This window comes from Geotrypetes seraphini, chromosome 10 (assembly GCF_902459505.1).
Source record: "Geotrypetes seraphini chromosome 10, aGeoSer1.1, whole genome shotgun sequence".
NCBI classification, from domain to species: domain Eukaryota; kingdom Metazoa; phylum Chordata; class Amphibia; order Gymnophiona; family Dermophiidae; genus Geotrypetes; species Geotrypetes seraphini.
In genome coordinates, this window is record NC_047093.1 from 26965485 (window position 1) to 26982340 (window position 16856).

The 16856-nt window shown below is 44.2% G+C and overlaps 1 protein-coding gene across 2 annotated transcripts in view; it reads left to right on the forward strand.

Moving 5' to 3' along the window:
• Positions 1-8431, forward strand: part of RAB37 (RAB37, member RAS oncogene family) — a 57167-nt gene extending 48736 nt beyond the window's left edge. For both annotated transcript variants that reach the window (XM_033961236.1, XM_033961235.1), the window contains 2 exons: positions 2441-2517; positions 5610-8431. In XM_033961236.1, the coding sequence (XP_033817127.1) occupies positions 2441-2517; positions 5610-5715 (183 nt within the window). In that variant the 3' untranslated portion in view covers positions 5716-8431. The remainder of the gene's footprint in view (positions 1-2440; positions 2518-5609) is intronic.
• The last annotated feature ends 8425 nt before the right edge of the window (positions 8432-16856 follow it).

A 16856-nucleotide genomic window follows, 5' to 3' on the forward strand; every position in this document is an offset into this window, starting at 1 on the left:
CTAGAGCCAACCAGGATGGTCTGCACGTGCGTCGCGATCGCTCTGCAGCGATCTGTGGGGCATGCGTCCGATCCGATCACATTAATTTGCATGAGGACTCGTAGTGAATCGGTCGCCCGGCAAGACTCGGCCACGGATTGCCCAGGTCGGCGAGTTTAGTGAATCTAGGCCTAAGGGGATTCGGGGAAAGTGACTCCTGCATCAGTCTGTGCCTTGATGCGATCAATCCAGTGCCCCTCCCATGCTTCAGAAATAGCCAGGGAAAGCAAGTGTGATATTACTTGTTTCCCCACCGTTTATGGTTTATTATTTATATTCTGCTTTTATTCAGAGCGGATTACAGTAAAACATATGTAATTAAATACAATACAAATTCAAACCAACACAGACATTAGAGCACATATTTCATTTGGCAAAAAAGATGACGCTTCGAGAGGAGGTTTTTGTTGGGTTTTTTTTAATTGACACAATTCTTTCTGATGCCGAACCCTGGAAGTTTGTTCCATTCTATTGGACCCACACATGAGAATGTGTTCCTTCTCATCGCTTCCAGATGTAATTGTTATTGAGAGGGAACAAGCAAATCTGAAACAGCTGTAGAGTGCAGTAGTCTTGGTGGTACATAAGCAGGATATCATCCCCCCAGAGGTCAATTCTGTCTCCGTTAGCTCTTTTTGATTCAGAAGTACGGAATTAGCTGCTATTTCTACACAGATGATATCCTGCTTATTTTCCACACATCTCTAAATTCAATTGATTTACAATTGCTTCAGAATTATCTAAAGCAGGGGTCTCAAAGTCCCTCCTTGAGGGCTGCAATCCAGTCAGGTTTTCAGGATTTCCCCAATGAATATGCATGAGATCTATTAGCATACAATGAATGCAGTGCATGCAAATAGATCTCATGCATATTCATTGGGGAAATCCTGAAAACCTGACTGGATTGCGGCCCTCAAGGAGGGACTTTGAGATCCCTGGTCTAAAGCTATTATCTTGGTGGTTACGTAACCATAAACTTGTCCTTTAGCATGTTCAAAACAGCAGTTGGCTTTCTGGTCATTTGTCCCCTCCCTTTTCACCAGTCTTGCTCTGGAATTTCGCTGCGCAACCGGTGACTAGCTTTTAATATTTGGGGAGAGTCTTTGATTCAGAACTATCATTCAAGTCCCAGATGTCCTCGGTAGTTCAAAGGGGTTTTCTTGCTCTCGGATGTCTTTGCTATGTGCGTTACCTCTTTGACTTTCAAACATTGCACTCTCTTATTATCACATTACTATTCTCCAGATTGGATTAGTGTAATGTTGTCTTCGCAGGCCTACTTCGGTATCAGGTTAAACGATTTCAGCTACTTCAAAATACAGCCGCGAGGTTTCTTTTCAGTGAACATAAGAATAGCCTTACCGGGGACAGACCAATGGTCCTTCAAGCCCAGTAGCCTGTTCTCACAGTGACTAATCCAGGTCCCTAGTACCTGGCCAAAACCCAAGGAATAGCAACATTCCATACAGAATCTCAAAGAATAGCAAGATTCCAGAATCCCAGAGAGTAGCAACATTCCATGCTACCGATCCAGGGCAAGCAGTGGCTTCCCCCATGTCTTTCTCAATAACAGACTATGGACTTTTCCTCCAGGAACTTATCCAAACCCTTCTTAAAACCAGCTACACTATCCGCTCTTACCACAACCTCTGGCAATGCTAATAGATTTGGTCATGTTTCTTCCCTATTGATAGAACTCCATTGGCTGCTGGTACAATATCGTTATCAACACAAAATTCTAACATTGACACATTGTGCTATCTTAGAAAGATTTCCAACATACCTGGCCAATCTAATTTCCTCAGTAACCTCGGTATACCCAGTAAGATCACTGGGATTTAAATTTTCTGTAGCATGTAATTGACTGTAGCATGTGTAGTGAAAACTTTGTGTTATGTATCAGTTCTTCTTCCTCACGTGTACATCTGGAATCTACACGTAACCTGGCATTCTTTTACATTTTCCCATTCCTCTGGAATACGTTACCTATAACACTCTGTAAGGAAGTATCCTTACAGAAATTTAAAGCCCTAATTAAAACGCATTTGTTTTCCTCAGCTTTCAGTGTCTCTGGGTGTCTGATCTCTCTGGGACTCTGAAGCCACAAATGCCTGGCTATATATTATAAGTTTTCAATTTGTACGTTTTTTTCTTTTGATTGATAACTTTCCTATTTTAGATGGAGTTCATCTTCTGAGCTTTTGGTTTTTATTGTGATGCGTTCAACTCTGACTTGTCTTGTTCAGAAAGGGAGGTATAGCAAGTAGAAAAATAAACTTAAAAGTAAGGTCTTAAACAACCCTGCAGGTATTTTGATGACTGTCCATAGGAATTGATTTCTGCTCCTGATTGCAAAGACGCATCTGCTGTTAGATTCTGACGGAGGTTTGTCCCTTTGCAGGAGTATGGCGTACCTTTCATGGAAACTAGTGCCAAGACAGGCATGAATGTGGAGCTGGCATTTCTGGCAATTGCCAAGTAAGTATTATGGGCAGTGGTGTACCAAGGGCAGGGGGTGGTCCGCCCGGGGGTGCCAGACCGGTCGCGGGTCTAGGTTTGTCTGCACGTGGCCTTCTGATCTGCCAGTCTCCGCCCCCACTGACTTCAACTTCCTGTTATGGGGTGAGGACCAGTAGATCCAACAACTGATCGCAGGGGGTGCTGTGGCCAGACAAGGGGGTGCTTTGCCCTGAGTTCCTGCCTATAGATATTCCTCTGATTATAGGGACTGCAGGATAACAATCCTTGGTATGATAGACTGGTGACTTCCTGAATTGAATGCACAACCTTGGAAAAAACATGTTGTGCTTTCCAGACATGGGATTCAGCATCTGTGACCCCATTATTATGTCTTATTCCCAATTTATTTCAGATTAAAATTTGTGAAGCCCTGATCTGCTGTTATACAGACTGAGCAGTAGAGGGAGCAAGATTGCCATAAAATCAAATTTGCCCAAGTCCAGTGTTTCATTCACTTAAGACTTGCACCTAGAGAATGACATGGGGACAAATTTGTCCCCATCCCCGCAGGAACTAAATTTCCCCATCCCATCCCCATGAGCTTTGTCGCTGTCCCTGCCCCATTCCTGTAAGCTCTGTCTTAATCGCACAAGCTTCGAACACTTATGATTTTAAAGTTTGAGGCTTCTGCAGATGACGACAGAGCTTGCAGGGATGGGGCAGGGACGGGAAAATGAGTTCCCGCGGGGACGGGGAAAAATTTGTCCCCGTGCCATTCTCTACTTGCACCATTTCCCCAAACTCATTCTTTTTTACCATATCCTCAAGCAAAGGTATCCCATTTTATATTCAGCTTGTTGTGAAGCTTAGGCAGCTGTGGATATAATTAGACACCATACCAACTCAACAGCTGGATTTTAGACCGACATGAAAGCATTGTGCTCACAGTGGAAATTTATTTAAATTCATGGACATCAGAAAACAAGCTGCAGCGGGTGAAATGGCATTTTTGTATTTGGGATAACTGCTGTCCCCCTAAATTTGTTTGTACAGGTTATAGAATTATGTAACTGCCATTATTTAATTGTTAAATTAGCTTCTAATTGGAATTAACATCCACTAGTTGGTTGTAAGTGGCTAATTAGCACTCATTTGCATTTATTCATTCATTCAAGTTTCTATACTGTTCTCCCAGGGGAGCTCAAAACAGTTTACATGATGTAGTTCATGTAACCAAATGCTGATATTCAGCTATTAAATATGTTATACGTCTATGTGACCTGCGCAAATCACAGCTATAATTTGAAATGTAATTTGGATGTTTCAGTTAGTATGTGTATATTCAGATGCGTTGTCTTAAATGGCATAGAAGTGCAGGATCTGAGCCTCATTTCTGTCCCGCCCAGATTTAACTTATTGTGGTGGTGTGCAGTCATTTTAGATAGAAAGTAGAGTGTGGAATTGATGGGGCTTATGTTCAGCCCGTGGTAGCAGGGACGAAGCAGCGGGTAGGCCTGGCCCACCCAGTTTGGTTTCAGGCCTGGCCACCCGGTAGCTAAAGGCCGCCATCAGCGAGTTATACATGATGACCGGAATACCTCCCTCTGACAAGTTTGCATTTTGCCTCAGAGGGAAGGCTTCGGGCTCGGCTTCCGGCAGTGTGTAGGAACTGCCGCCGGCAACCTGAAGAAATAGTACATGGGCTGGGAAGGGAGAGAGAGATAAGGGCACATGCATTTGGTGTCATCACATTGCATCCGCGCCTGCTTTGTGGCTCTCCAGATGCGGCTCTGAGCTCGGTGGACACCCGGACAGTCCTCAAAACCGGGTTTTCCCGGTCATCTGGTAACCCTATCTGTATGTTCTCTTGTAGTTAGGGTTGCCGGATTTCCTCTGTTAAAGAGGACACTTGATCCACCCCGTTTTGCCTCCAGCTTCGTCCCTTTACACCCCCGCCCCCACAAAAACCTCCCCGAGATTAGAACCACGTCTGGAGGGTGTCTGCGTGGATGTTGACGCGATAGCACGTCAAAACCATGGAGGACAACGACGTGCCATTTGAGCGCAACACAAATGCGCGCTGCCGCGTTGAGGCCTTCCCTTTTGCGTTCTAGGGGGGAGACCCCCCACTACACTTAGAAGTCCTCATGCTCCCATTGGGTGGGGTGGGGGGGAACCTCCCACTACACTGAAAACTCCCGAAGACCGAAAATGGGAAGGAGAACGAAAGTTTTCAATGTACTGGGTGGGGTTCCCCCCTAAACCTCCTCCCAAAGGGAGCGCGAAGAGTTCTAACTGTAGTTGGGAGGATCCCCCCTCACACCCCCCTCAGAGTGTAAAATGGCAGGCCTCAAAGCAGCGGAAATGGCGGTACGCCATTGTCCTTCTTTCTTTTGATGGTGTACCGATGACATCACATGCATGCATATGACATCATCATGTCGATGCAAGTGCAGACACCCTCCAGACATGGCTGTGAGACTGGGGACTTCCAAAACCTGGACAAACTGCTGGGTTCTGGAAATCCCTCCGGGCACCCGGACAGTCCTTTAAAACGAGAACATGTCTGGATTTTCCCAGACCTCTGGTAACCCTGCTTGTAGTGAAACTCTCCTAGTTCCCCTTCTCTCTGTCAACTGCTCTGCTGCAAACACTCTCGGGCTTTTCCCTTCACAAACAGTCAGTACTTCAGAAGTCTCCCTTAGTACTAGGGCTCTGGTGGGAGATCAGGTTAGCAAAAAGCCTAGAACTTGCTCCTCACTTCCGTTCTATACAGTAGCTCCTCCCACTTGGGCAAAGGGGCCTCCAACTCCTCCCACTGATATCTGCTATTCACAAGCACACACTCGGTAAACCCCTGAAAAATCCAGTGTCTCCTGTTCTCCAGCAGAGGCAATTTTCAGGGGGGGGGGGGGGGGGGGTCACACATGTTTAAAATACAGTGCTGCGTACATCTGGCAGCGCTATAGAAATATAAGTAGTAGTGATTTAACAGACAGTATCATGTGACTGCACACCACAGCACTCACTCATGTGAAACGAGGACTCAAGTTTTTCTTGAGAGGTAACTGGTGAAATAAAACCTTGCACCTTCTGTTCTGTCCTATCAGGGAGCTGAAGCATCGAGCTGTGCGGCAGCCAGATGAGCCAAGGTTCCAGATTCATGAATATATTGAATCGCAGAAGAAGAGGACCAGCTGTTGTGCTTTCATCTGAGAGCAGTGCTGCAGAGCCAGAACAGGGGCAGAATCCAAGAGGAAGGGAGGGCAGAAAGACAGCTTTCCTGTCATAAAACACTGCTCAGGATCCTTTCCTCAGATTGCTTTTAAAATCCCCCCCCCCCTGTAATTTCAGCTGTTAGATGTCTTCAAAAACAGTAAAGGATGGTACAGCGGGTATAAAGAGAGGTGCAGAAGTACACCAGCCACTTTTGTCGTTTCCACCTCATCCAGCACAGGCCATGCCATATCGGGATCAGGCTGTTGCTGTGACCACGCGAGCTTTAAAATGAAAAAAAGAGCAAGAAATAGAGAAAATGGCCGCTTATGCGAGGCTATGCATAATCCCCACCCCTTCCTACAAGAACTGGAGTCCATTGCCATTTTGATTACAGATGGTGAGAAAATAGATCATGTTTTATTTAAAAGATTCTATTAGTGGTCTTACAGGTTCAAAGCACAAAGACGACCACCTCCATTTTCTTTTTTTTTTCTTCCTGGAACGCCTTTCTCTTAATCTTTTGCTCACAGAAGTATGGTGATGGACTTGCTATAGTATTCTCGCACTCTGGTTCCATCATCCTCTGCCGCCTTCACTTTAAAATGCTTTTTGAAGTCAGCCTCTCATCCCCCACTAGTTAATTTTAAATGGCTGGAACTGGTGGTAGTCACTTTCTCTGGTGAATAGTTAATGAACATATCCTCAGAGGAGCCATTTTTTAAAAAAATTTATTTAGCTTATGCAGCATTTTGAAACAGGAGTATTGTTAAACCTGCCAGCACCTCCTACGGTATCTCCTCCAACCCTCCACCCCAGGGATTCCCTATTATTGTTAAACTTACTAATGCCTCCTCGGGTGAGATTCTCCCTAGATGTGCCAACTATTTGGCAGCCATATCTGTGCCTCCTTTGGTGAGCTCCCCCATCCCCCACAGGGTATCTTTCCTGTGCCATGTGGAATTCCATGAAGGGGGGGGAGGGGTTCTTCTAGTTGTGCTGTGGTAGCACCAGGTAGATGAAGTTCCTTCTAGAAGGATACTGCTAGTCTTAGATTCTCAGACGTGCAAGTCACTTAGACGCCTTTGATTCTGTAATAATAATACTAAAAATGCCAAATAACAATGTGCCAAAATATTTGTTTGCGGGGAAATGACTGGAAGAGGAGGAGGTAGTACTTGGTGGACTGGTTTTGAAGGCCCCCTCCCTCCTGCTTCAGTTTCCATTGCTTCCTTTCAGTCACTCCCCCATCACCATGTAATGTGAGGTGAAACAATGATGTACATTTCAGATGCGTGTGGTCCTTTTTCTGCACTTTTAAGTCGATAGGCGCTCACCGTTAATCTCCCCTTCCACCCCCCGCATTTACCTTTCTGGAGACAGTTCAGTTCCTCTTTGTCTCTCTGGAGTTTTCATTCCATTCACATTTTTCTTGTTTCCTTTGTGCACATTCTTCTAGTCAGTTGGTCTCGATTCTTTTGTGATTTGAGATTTGGCTTTTTTCTGTGGTCTGTAAGCACGTATCAAATTGTTATTTGCCTGTAGGTTGTTGGTACAGCAGCTTGGGCAGCATTTGATTGCTCGGATCAGTTAAGTTAGTGGCTCTTCACCCGGTTCTTGAGGAACCACAGGCTGTTTCACGGTTCCAAACTTGTCTAAGGGACTCCCCGGCCAGTCAGGTTTTTAGGATATCTGCAATGAATTTTCATGCCTCCAATGCGTGCAGATTTCTTCCTGAAAACCTGACTGACTGGAGGTCCCCAGAACAGGTTGGGAACCACTAAATTTAGCCATTTCACAATGCAATCATCCCTGGTAGATAAGTGCTATAAGGAGACTCCCACCTGAGAGCGCGTGGAATATTAGAGAAAGTGATGGCATTATCCCATGGTCTTTCTATACATCTGCTCTACTTTTCTCTCTGTTTGGACTGTGTCCTCACTTCTTGCACAAGCTCATCCTTGTTTCCTCCTTGTCTCTGGCAAAAAGGGCGTACTGTCGTCACTGCAGAGTAGCACCCAGAATGATTTAAGAGGCCTGTATTTTGTACACATAAAGTGATGTGCTTGTGTGTAAGTTGGACACATCTTCTTGACAAAGTAAGGAGCCTTCTTCTCCCTCCCCCCTGAGTAGTAACACTTTGGGAATGTAAAGCGTTCTGTGCTTTCACAAGATTTGTCCCTGCTATTGTGCAGTCATGCCGTGATCTGGATGCAGTCAACACAGTTCCACACTCTGTGCCAGAGCCTGCGGCAGTTTCACTTTGCTGTGATGGCTTCAAAGAACTTTTTGTGGATTGTGCTTCAGTAATGTGGCATTGGAGGCAGTGGGTATAGATTTCTTTATTGTGAAGTCCCTTTTACAACCTCCCAGCTACTCCCGGGGCCCTTCTTTGGTCATATATACAGGTCAATGCTGAGATCAGCGATGGTAGTAGTATCTTGGTCTTCACCTTGACAAAGGTGAAAGAAAAAGAAATACAGAAAATTGAAAGGGTTTTTTTGTGACTAAAGGGTTAAAACAGAAGAAAAATTATCGTAGCTGGTTAGTTTGTTGAAATTATTGCTTTAAGATTGCCTGTGATAGGCACACAAAAATATATTGGCACTTTCCAGGGATGCTAGCTATGGCATTTTTGCAATCCTTAAATTTTATTCATACCACATTCTCTGCAAGGTAACCAAATTAAACCAGAGTCTGTATTTTGGACAGTAAACCTGCCTCTCGTTTTATTTTTTGTATACGTGTTTTGTGCTTTGCTTAATACTGTTCTGCAGGGGTCTCCAAAGTCCCTCCTTGAGAGCCGAATCCAGTCGGGTTTTCAGGATTTCCCCAATGAATATGCATGAGATCTATGTGCATGCACTGCTTTCAGTGCATATTCATTGGGGAAATCCTGAAAACCCAACTGGATTCGGCCCTCAAGGAGGGACTTTGGAGACCCCTGCTCTTCTGAATGAATATTAACACTGCTGCAGCTAGAAAGGGCTCTTGTTGTTCAAGGCACACGATTATAGCCTGAAAACCACCTTCATTTTCAGTAGTGGTCAAGGCTAGTACAAAAATCTTAGGCACCCTGGCCACCATTCTGCCTCCCTGCCTGTACAAATGAATCTTTAGGTCCCTTGTTTCCTCCCGTCCCCTCCAACAGTCACAGTCACCTCTCCCAGAATAATCTGAGTAAATGGGCTCTTTGCAAACTGTTCTTTCATGGTTTCCGCAGCTGGCCATTGTGCTTGTTGCATGTTTCTGGGTCTCACTATGTCTTTGTCAGGTAAAAACCAATGTTTCAGCCATCATGCCATGGCTTTCTTCAGAGTATGCTCCAAAGTCTGCAGTGTGACTAGTTATAAATAGTGGGTTCACTCACCTGATTGGGAACAGGGCAGTCCACCAATTTGAATTTTGGCGGGAAAGTCAGTTGGTCAGAAATTTGAATTTTGGCGGAAAAGTCCATAAAATGGAAAAGTCTCTGGTATGTTTAAAGATGTTCTCCCCGTAGAGCTGAGTTAGATGTTCTTTCAGGGTTTTCGCAGCTGGCATTGTTCTTGTTTAAGGTTTCTGGGTCTCACTGCATCTTTGTCAGGTAAAAACGAATGTTTCAGCCATCATGCCATGGCTTTCTTCAGGGTATGCTGTGAAGTCTGCAGTGTGACTTTGTAAATAGTGGGTTCACTGACCTGATTGGGAACAGGGCAGTCCACCAATTTGAATTTTGGCGGGAAAGTCAGTTGGTCAGAAATTTGAATTTTGTTGTGAAAGTCCACGGGGAGAACATCTTTAAACCTACCAGAGACTTTTCCATTCTATGGACTTTCACAACAAAATTCAAATTTCTGACCAACTGACTTTCCCACCAAATTTCAAATTGGTGAACCCACTATTTCCAGAGTTACATTGCAGACTTCACAGCATACCCTGAAGAAAGCCACGCAGCAAGACCCTCTTTGCAAACTGCTCACCCTCCCTGCTGGTAACAACACCTGCTGTTGATTCTTTTACTTTGTGTGGCCCTTGAGAGCTATTGCTTTGACTGCAGCTGCCTTTTGACACCTGCCCACCTCGAAACACCCGCCCTAGGCTATTGCTTAGTTATGCCTAATGGCTGAGCTGGCCCCTAATAGTGGGCAACAGTGGGGATATGGAAATCAAAGCAACAGGACTGTCCCATCCTGATCTGTCAAGTTGAACAAGTTCTCATTGAGCCCAGGCCCTCCCAAAATTGGGTGTCTGCCTATGCCAGTGAATTGCAAACTGTGTGCTGCCAGGGTTTAAGGTCATGACCTATACAGAGTATCACTTCCAGCATCAGCGCCTCTCCACTCCCACATGAACCTCTTCTCGTTTTCCCTGAGCTCAGGGATGTGCCTGGAGGTCTTTCAAGCATGCACAGACGGCGATGTGATGACATCGTGCGCAGGCTCAGAGGCCTTCCAGATACGGCCCCAAGCTCAGGGAAAATGAGATGGGGTGGAGTGGGGCAGGGTTGGGGATGGAGAGAGCATTATTGGGGGGGGGGGGGGGGGTTTGCCACAAAAAACCATTTGCTACGTTTGTGTTCCCAAGTAAAAAGAAGTTTGGGGCACTGGCCTACGCACTAAGCAGGACACATGTATTAAATAGGAGCAGATAAAATGCGGAGAAATCTCTTAGATACCTCGCACCAACTCAGCAACTACTTTAGTAGCCAAACCTGACAGTGAGCAGTTTGTTATTGCTGGTGTCCTTTGATTTTACTTATTCTGATTCAAACAACAGTGGTCTGTAGATTGCAGGGACAGGGATGAAGCAATCCGTCCCCCATCGTGCTACAACATTCCACTTGGATCTTGGGAAGCTGCACAAGTGAACTGGTTCCAGAATTCGTACACTAGCCAAGTCATTTTCAACCCAGTTCCTGGGGCAGACCCACCCAGTCAGTGTTTCAGAATGTCCACAATGCATATGCATGAGATAGATTTGCATGCACGGTTTCCTTGGAATGCAAATTTATTTCATGCATAGTCCTTGTGGGATATCCTGAAAACAACAAGCTGTGTGTACCCTGAAAACTGGGCTGAGAAGCCCTACGCTAGCTAAATGCATCTACCTAAATTGGATGAATCTTTAATGGTCAAATAGGAGAGACCACTTTGGTCATCATCTGCCACAATTTTCTGTGTGTGTTTCTAAGCGAGTGTCATCTTTTAGCACTGTTGCCACTCTAAGAAGCTGTAGTCAGCACAAGCGGATTTGCAGAGTTATTTCCTGTACTTGTTTACTGTTCCTCTCTAAAGCTAGTGAACTTTCCTCCCATCGCTCCATTGTGCTTTTAATCATTGATTCACTTTGTGCTAGAAGAGCAATGACCTCCCCCTGGAGCCGAGTGAAATTGGAACGTCCTCTCTTTCCTCAGCACTGTGGCTCAGGCTTTTCATTTGTGTCTGGGTAGAGGAGACAATATGGCAATTGTGGTGACCTATTGCTTAATCATATTCCCTAGGATGTGTGTAGACAAACTCCGGCACAATGGGCTCATGTAAAATCTGTTATAAAACGGCAGAAGAAAGCTAAACCTTCCACCCAGGGTTGCTATCCAAACATAACAATTCCAGCTGGATCCAAGTTGGCAAAAAGGCTCATTTACGATCCCCTCCCCCTCCAAAAAAAACCACCTCACCCCACCCCCTTTTACAAACATGTGGAAGAGGTTTTAGCAGTACAGTGCAGTCAGCGCCCCAGCTGGCGCTAAAAACCTCTTCCGCGCTTTTGTAAAAGGGGGTAAATCATAAGAAGCCACTGCAGCCTATATGGGATACTGGCACGGTTTGAGTGGTTGAAGGTGCTTAACTTTCATCCTTTTGAATAATTCCCCCCCCCCCAAAAAAAAAAAAAAGGCCAGGGCCAGCCTTCTGCTTGACTTCAGCCACTTTGGACAAAAAATTTCCAGGTCAGTGACTTGGCAGAAATTCTCCACTGTTTGAACTCCTGCTTCTCTGTGTAAAGCACTACTGGACTGGTATTGTCCATCTAAACCAGTGGTCTCAAACTCAAACCCTTGGCAGGGCCACATTTTGGATTTGTAGGTACTTGGAGGGCCCCAGAAAAAATAGTTAATGTCTTATTAAAGAAATGACAATTTTGCATGAGGTAAAAACTCTTTATAGTTTATAAATCTTTCCTTTTGGCTAAGTCTTAATAATAATATTGTCATTTATAGCTAAAGAGACATGGGATCAAGAAACTGTTTTATTTAACTTTTGTGATTATGATAAACATATCGAGGGCCTCAAAATAGCACCTGGCGGGCCGTGAGTTTGAGACCACTGAGTTAAGGGGAACGGTTAATATGCTGGCTGGGTTGGAGCCATCCTCACAAACGTAAAGTGTGAAACAAAAAAGTGAACAAAACTATGGGGTGTCAGATATGACCAGTCTAAGCGAGAGCGCTTCAACGGTCTGTCAATTCTTCATACATCCCCAATCATTATAATATAATACTTTTTTTTATAGACAAAATTTTTTAAAATAATTTTTTCACTATCATATTTATCAGTGCATCTATCTGAAGTTTTTAAAGAACTTATCTTTAAAAAGCTGTATCTTCATTCCATTGTAAGTAATGGTGGAACATATCTTTTATTCCAACGTTCAATTCAATACTCCCCTCTGCCAACGCGTTTTGCAGAGCTTTATCAAGGCTAGGGGCACTAAAAAACATAAAAAAATCAACCCATTAGGAGATAGGATGAGTATTAAATCAAGCACTGTCCAAAATATCATATAATATAAACTGCAGTCAGCACAAACCTGCATAATTGAAGATATCCTAATTGTGTTGTCAAGCGGCTTCTGAAAAATGGCCGCGGCGTCTTTTTTCACTCACTATTATAGGGACCTCCCCTGACGTCATACCAAGAAGTTAATAGCTGAGGTCAACCTGCGCTAACCAATCCGATGTTTCATTTAATCCTTCCGGAGCCATGGAGTTCAACATGAACATCCATCTCAGTTCTTTAAGGTTTGAGACCACTGATCTTAACTGAACACAAGTTTCATTTAAAATTTGATTAAACTCTTATAAAAATTTCCAAGTGATATACATCGATTAAAATGAGGGACATATAAAGAAGTACATATCTGGACATTCACCAAAACTAGACTGACTAGAAAACAAGTTGGAAAAGAGGGAAGAACTACAATTTTATAGTAAAGGAGACATTTAAGGGATGAAGAAAAGGAGGGTTGACTAAAAAAAAAAAAAGGAAAAAATAAAACTAAGGAGCCCTAATGGTTAGGTAAGCAAACTGAGGGCTCCTTTTACTAAGTTGCGCTAGCGGTTTTAGCGCATGCTACAATGCCTCCCATGCTAGACGCCAACACCTCCATTGAGCTGGCGTTAGTTTTTCTGCATAGCGCAGGGGCTAGCGCATGCTAAAAACGCTACCGCAGCTTAGTAAAAGGAGCCCTGAGTGCTAATGCCCTAATCATAGTTTTCAAATGCATCCTTGAAAAGAAAACATTTGAGGGAGCCTTTAAAATCTATTTAGAGCGGTCTCCTCCCCAATGTAAATAGGCAGGGAGTTTCAGACCTGGGGGGGGGGGGGGGCTGTTACCGAGAAAATCGTAGTGCGTCTCATACGTCTTACTTGGTATATAATCATAATAAGGTAGGATAAATCTCTGCAACATGCCTGGCTGCCAAAAGAGCCACCCAATAAAATACTCTGAAACAAGAACATGGATTAGATCCGAATATTGTATAAGAATTTTTTAAAAATTATTTAATAATCACACTAAGGGGTCCTTTTATCAAGCTGCGCTAGCAGGATTAGCGCGTCACACATTTCATCACTTGCTAACCCCTAACACACAACACATAAGTTTCGTCCAGGAAGTCTTGTTAAACATTTGATTATCCCTGCAGAACAACTACCGTATTTTCACGCATATAACGCGCGTGTTATACACGATTTTATAAACCGTGCATAACCATGCGCGTTATATGTGTGAGCGCGTTGTACAAATTTTTTTTTTTCATTCCGATCCGGCATCCCCCCTGCGAACCGGCATCCTCCCCCCCGCTCGCGTCACCCCCCCTCCCCCGCGATCCTATATCCCCCCCAGCACCGCAAAGACATCTCTTACCCGATTGGACACCGGCACCAGCACCAATGCACAGGACGTGCCAGTGCCCGAAGATCCTCCCTCGTTGGGCTGGGCTGGGCTGGGCGGTGCGAGGGAGATCCTCCTTCCCTGTGCCGGGCTGGACTGGGCTTTGAGCATTTGCGCATGCTCAAAGCCTTCTGGTCTCGCTCTCTCCGAGATTCTGAATCTGAGAATCTCGGAGAGAGCGAGACCAGAAGGCTTTGAGCATGCGCAAATGCTCAAAGCCCAGTCCAGCCCGGCACAGGGAAGAAGGAGGATCTCCCTCGCACCGCCCAGCCCAGCCCAACGAGGGAGGATCTTCGGGCACTGGCACTGGCACGTCCTGTGCATTAGTGCTGGTGCCGGTGCCCAATCGGGTAAGAGATGTCTTTGCGGTGCTGGGGGGGATGTAGGATCACAGGGGAGGGGGTCGACGCGAGCGGGGGGGAGGATGCCGGTTCGCAGGCCAGAAGAGGGAGTAGGCGGGAGGAGGTTTTAGCAGCATGCGCGGTATACGCGTGTGCGTGCTATATAGAATTTTTTTTACAGAAATGCTTAGGACCCGTGCGCTATACGCATATGCGTGTTATACACGTATGCGCGTTATATGCGTGAAAATACGGTAAGTCTAGGTCGGCCCACATCCCGCCCTAACCATTCCTCTAGATATGCCCCTTTTAGCTCTTGGTGCACAGTAGCATTCAGAGGCCTAAATAGTCCCTGGATATGTCTAGAAAGTCGGTTTGATTATCAGCACTTGGACGACCTGTCTTTTAAGTAATCCAAGTGCCGACTTGGGCAGGTTTTTAAATGTGTTTATGAGCCCCATAGACTCTACCCCTTCAACACATGAAAGGCCAAAGTTTACACTTTAAGCTTTTAAAGTTTCCACTTTTAAAGTTTAAACTGTGCCCTTTCCCAAATATCAAAACAACACTCATCCTCCTCAAATACCCCAACACCACTTGGGCTGTCGCATTTTGAAAAATCTGCAATTTCTTCACCAGCCTTCATGGTACAAAATTGGTACAAAATAACAGAACACTAAAGCTTGCAACACAATACACATTTACTCAGTCTACAGGAGGCCACAGCTGATGCACTAACCTTAATCTTAGAGCTAAACAAGACTTGACTCGCCTCACAAAAACATAATCCAGTGCAATCAGAAACTTGTTATCTTTGATTCAAGTTTTTATTGGACTTTGATTAATTGCTTATTTAGTTTTACTAAGCGAGATACAAAAAATAATAAAATATAAACATATGTTTTTAGACACAATTTAAAATTTAAAATAATGGGATAGACAATTGGACTTACAGACCAACTGATACAAAAAGGGGAGAGGGGATAGAATTACAATTAAGTATTTTTAAAGTTCAGAGGAGAGACATATATGGAAAGAATAGGAAGGGGAATCTAAAAAGAGAAAGAAGAGGAAAAAGGGGAAGGGAAAAAAAAGGTGCAATTAGAAAAGGAATTTTGTATAAGAACCCAACGTATTTTAAAGGTTAAAAGCATCTTTAGAAAGGAAGCTTTTTAAATTACTTTTAAAAGGGGTCAAATTGATTTCCTCTCTTAGCAGTTGTGGCATAGCATTCCAGAGCTGCGGCGCCATGACTGAGAATATATCGGGTTGTCGTGTCCCAATAATTTTCAAAGTCAGGTTGAAATGCCCAAACTAGGCCCAAACTTCACTTCCCAACCTTAACTGTACACCTGTACAACAAAATGCTATTCTCTACCAATTCAAATTTATTTATTTCAAAATTATTTGTAACCCACCTATCTACAAATCTAGGTGAGGAACAGTAAAAACATACAGAGTCATCATTGAAAGACAAACAAACATTCAATAACAACAATGCATAAAAAAGTAATAAAACATAATAAAAACACTAAACACAGTCATTCAAGATATCTTAAAAAAATCCAACAACAACAAAACAAAGTAAGTACACTCACTAGGCTGATACAGAATTAAGAAACTCATACTGACACGTAATTGTCACTGGATAGATTCTGTAAAGCAAATGAAATGGACTCCGATTCACCAAACAGCTAAATTCATCATTCACCGACGCCAACACCAACTCTGTGCCAGAGCCAGCCCAAGCTATTGCTTGGCAAGTATCCAGAGCATCGGCCTCTTCCAAAAACTGTACTTTCTGTGAGGAACAAAATAGAGAAGTGGTGAAAGTGGAAGGAAACTTTTGACAATGCTTTATTTCTCCATTTGGCAAAGTCATGGGGAAGGCAGAACATTTACAAACATGATGAGCTGTGAATTAACTGCTGCATGGTTCTCTGGATTTTTGCCCCTTTTTCATCGCTCTGACATAGAGCAAACAAAGGAGAGGTCATGTTGGGTTTTATAGTATGATTTTTAATTAAAAGTATTACCAATAATTATTTGTGGTCACTGGTGCTACTCTTTTTTTTTTTCTTGTATTCCTCTGACATGTAAAACACCCTTTTAATCTCATACAATGGTGACCCATCAAAAGCGCGCAGGACTTTGGCATACCGACAAACCTGCAGCGACATTTCCGCTGTTCCTGTTAGCGCTCTGAGGGGTGGGGAGCCCCCCACTACACTTAGAAGTGTTCGCGTTGTCTTGGGAGGGAAACACCCCCCCCACTACACTGAAAATTCCTGTTCTCCTTCCCGTTTTCGTCTTTGGCAGTTTTCAGTGTAGTGAGGTTTTTCCCCCCCACACACACCCCTATGGCAGCGCGAACACTTCCAAGTGTAGTAGGGGTTCCCCCCAAACCCTCCTCAGAGCGTTAATGTGAACAGTGGAAATGGCGGCACGCAAATGTCACTGCAGCATTATCGGCTCCAAAGTCCTGCGCCCTTTAGTTACAGTACCCATACAACAGAATGACCTCTTTAACATTTGCTAGTTCATGTCAAACAGATAAATACATTGTAAATGATAGCAAACAAATGCTTGAGTTGGCTCATCTAGGTTGCCCAGCTGAAATACTTCTGCTCGAGATAAATGAGTATG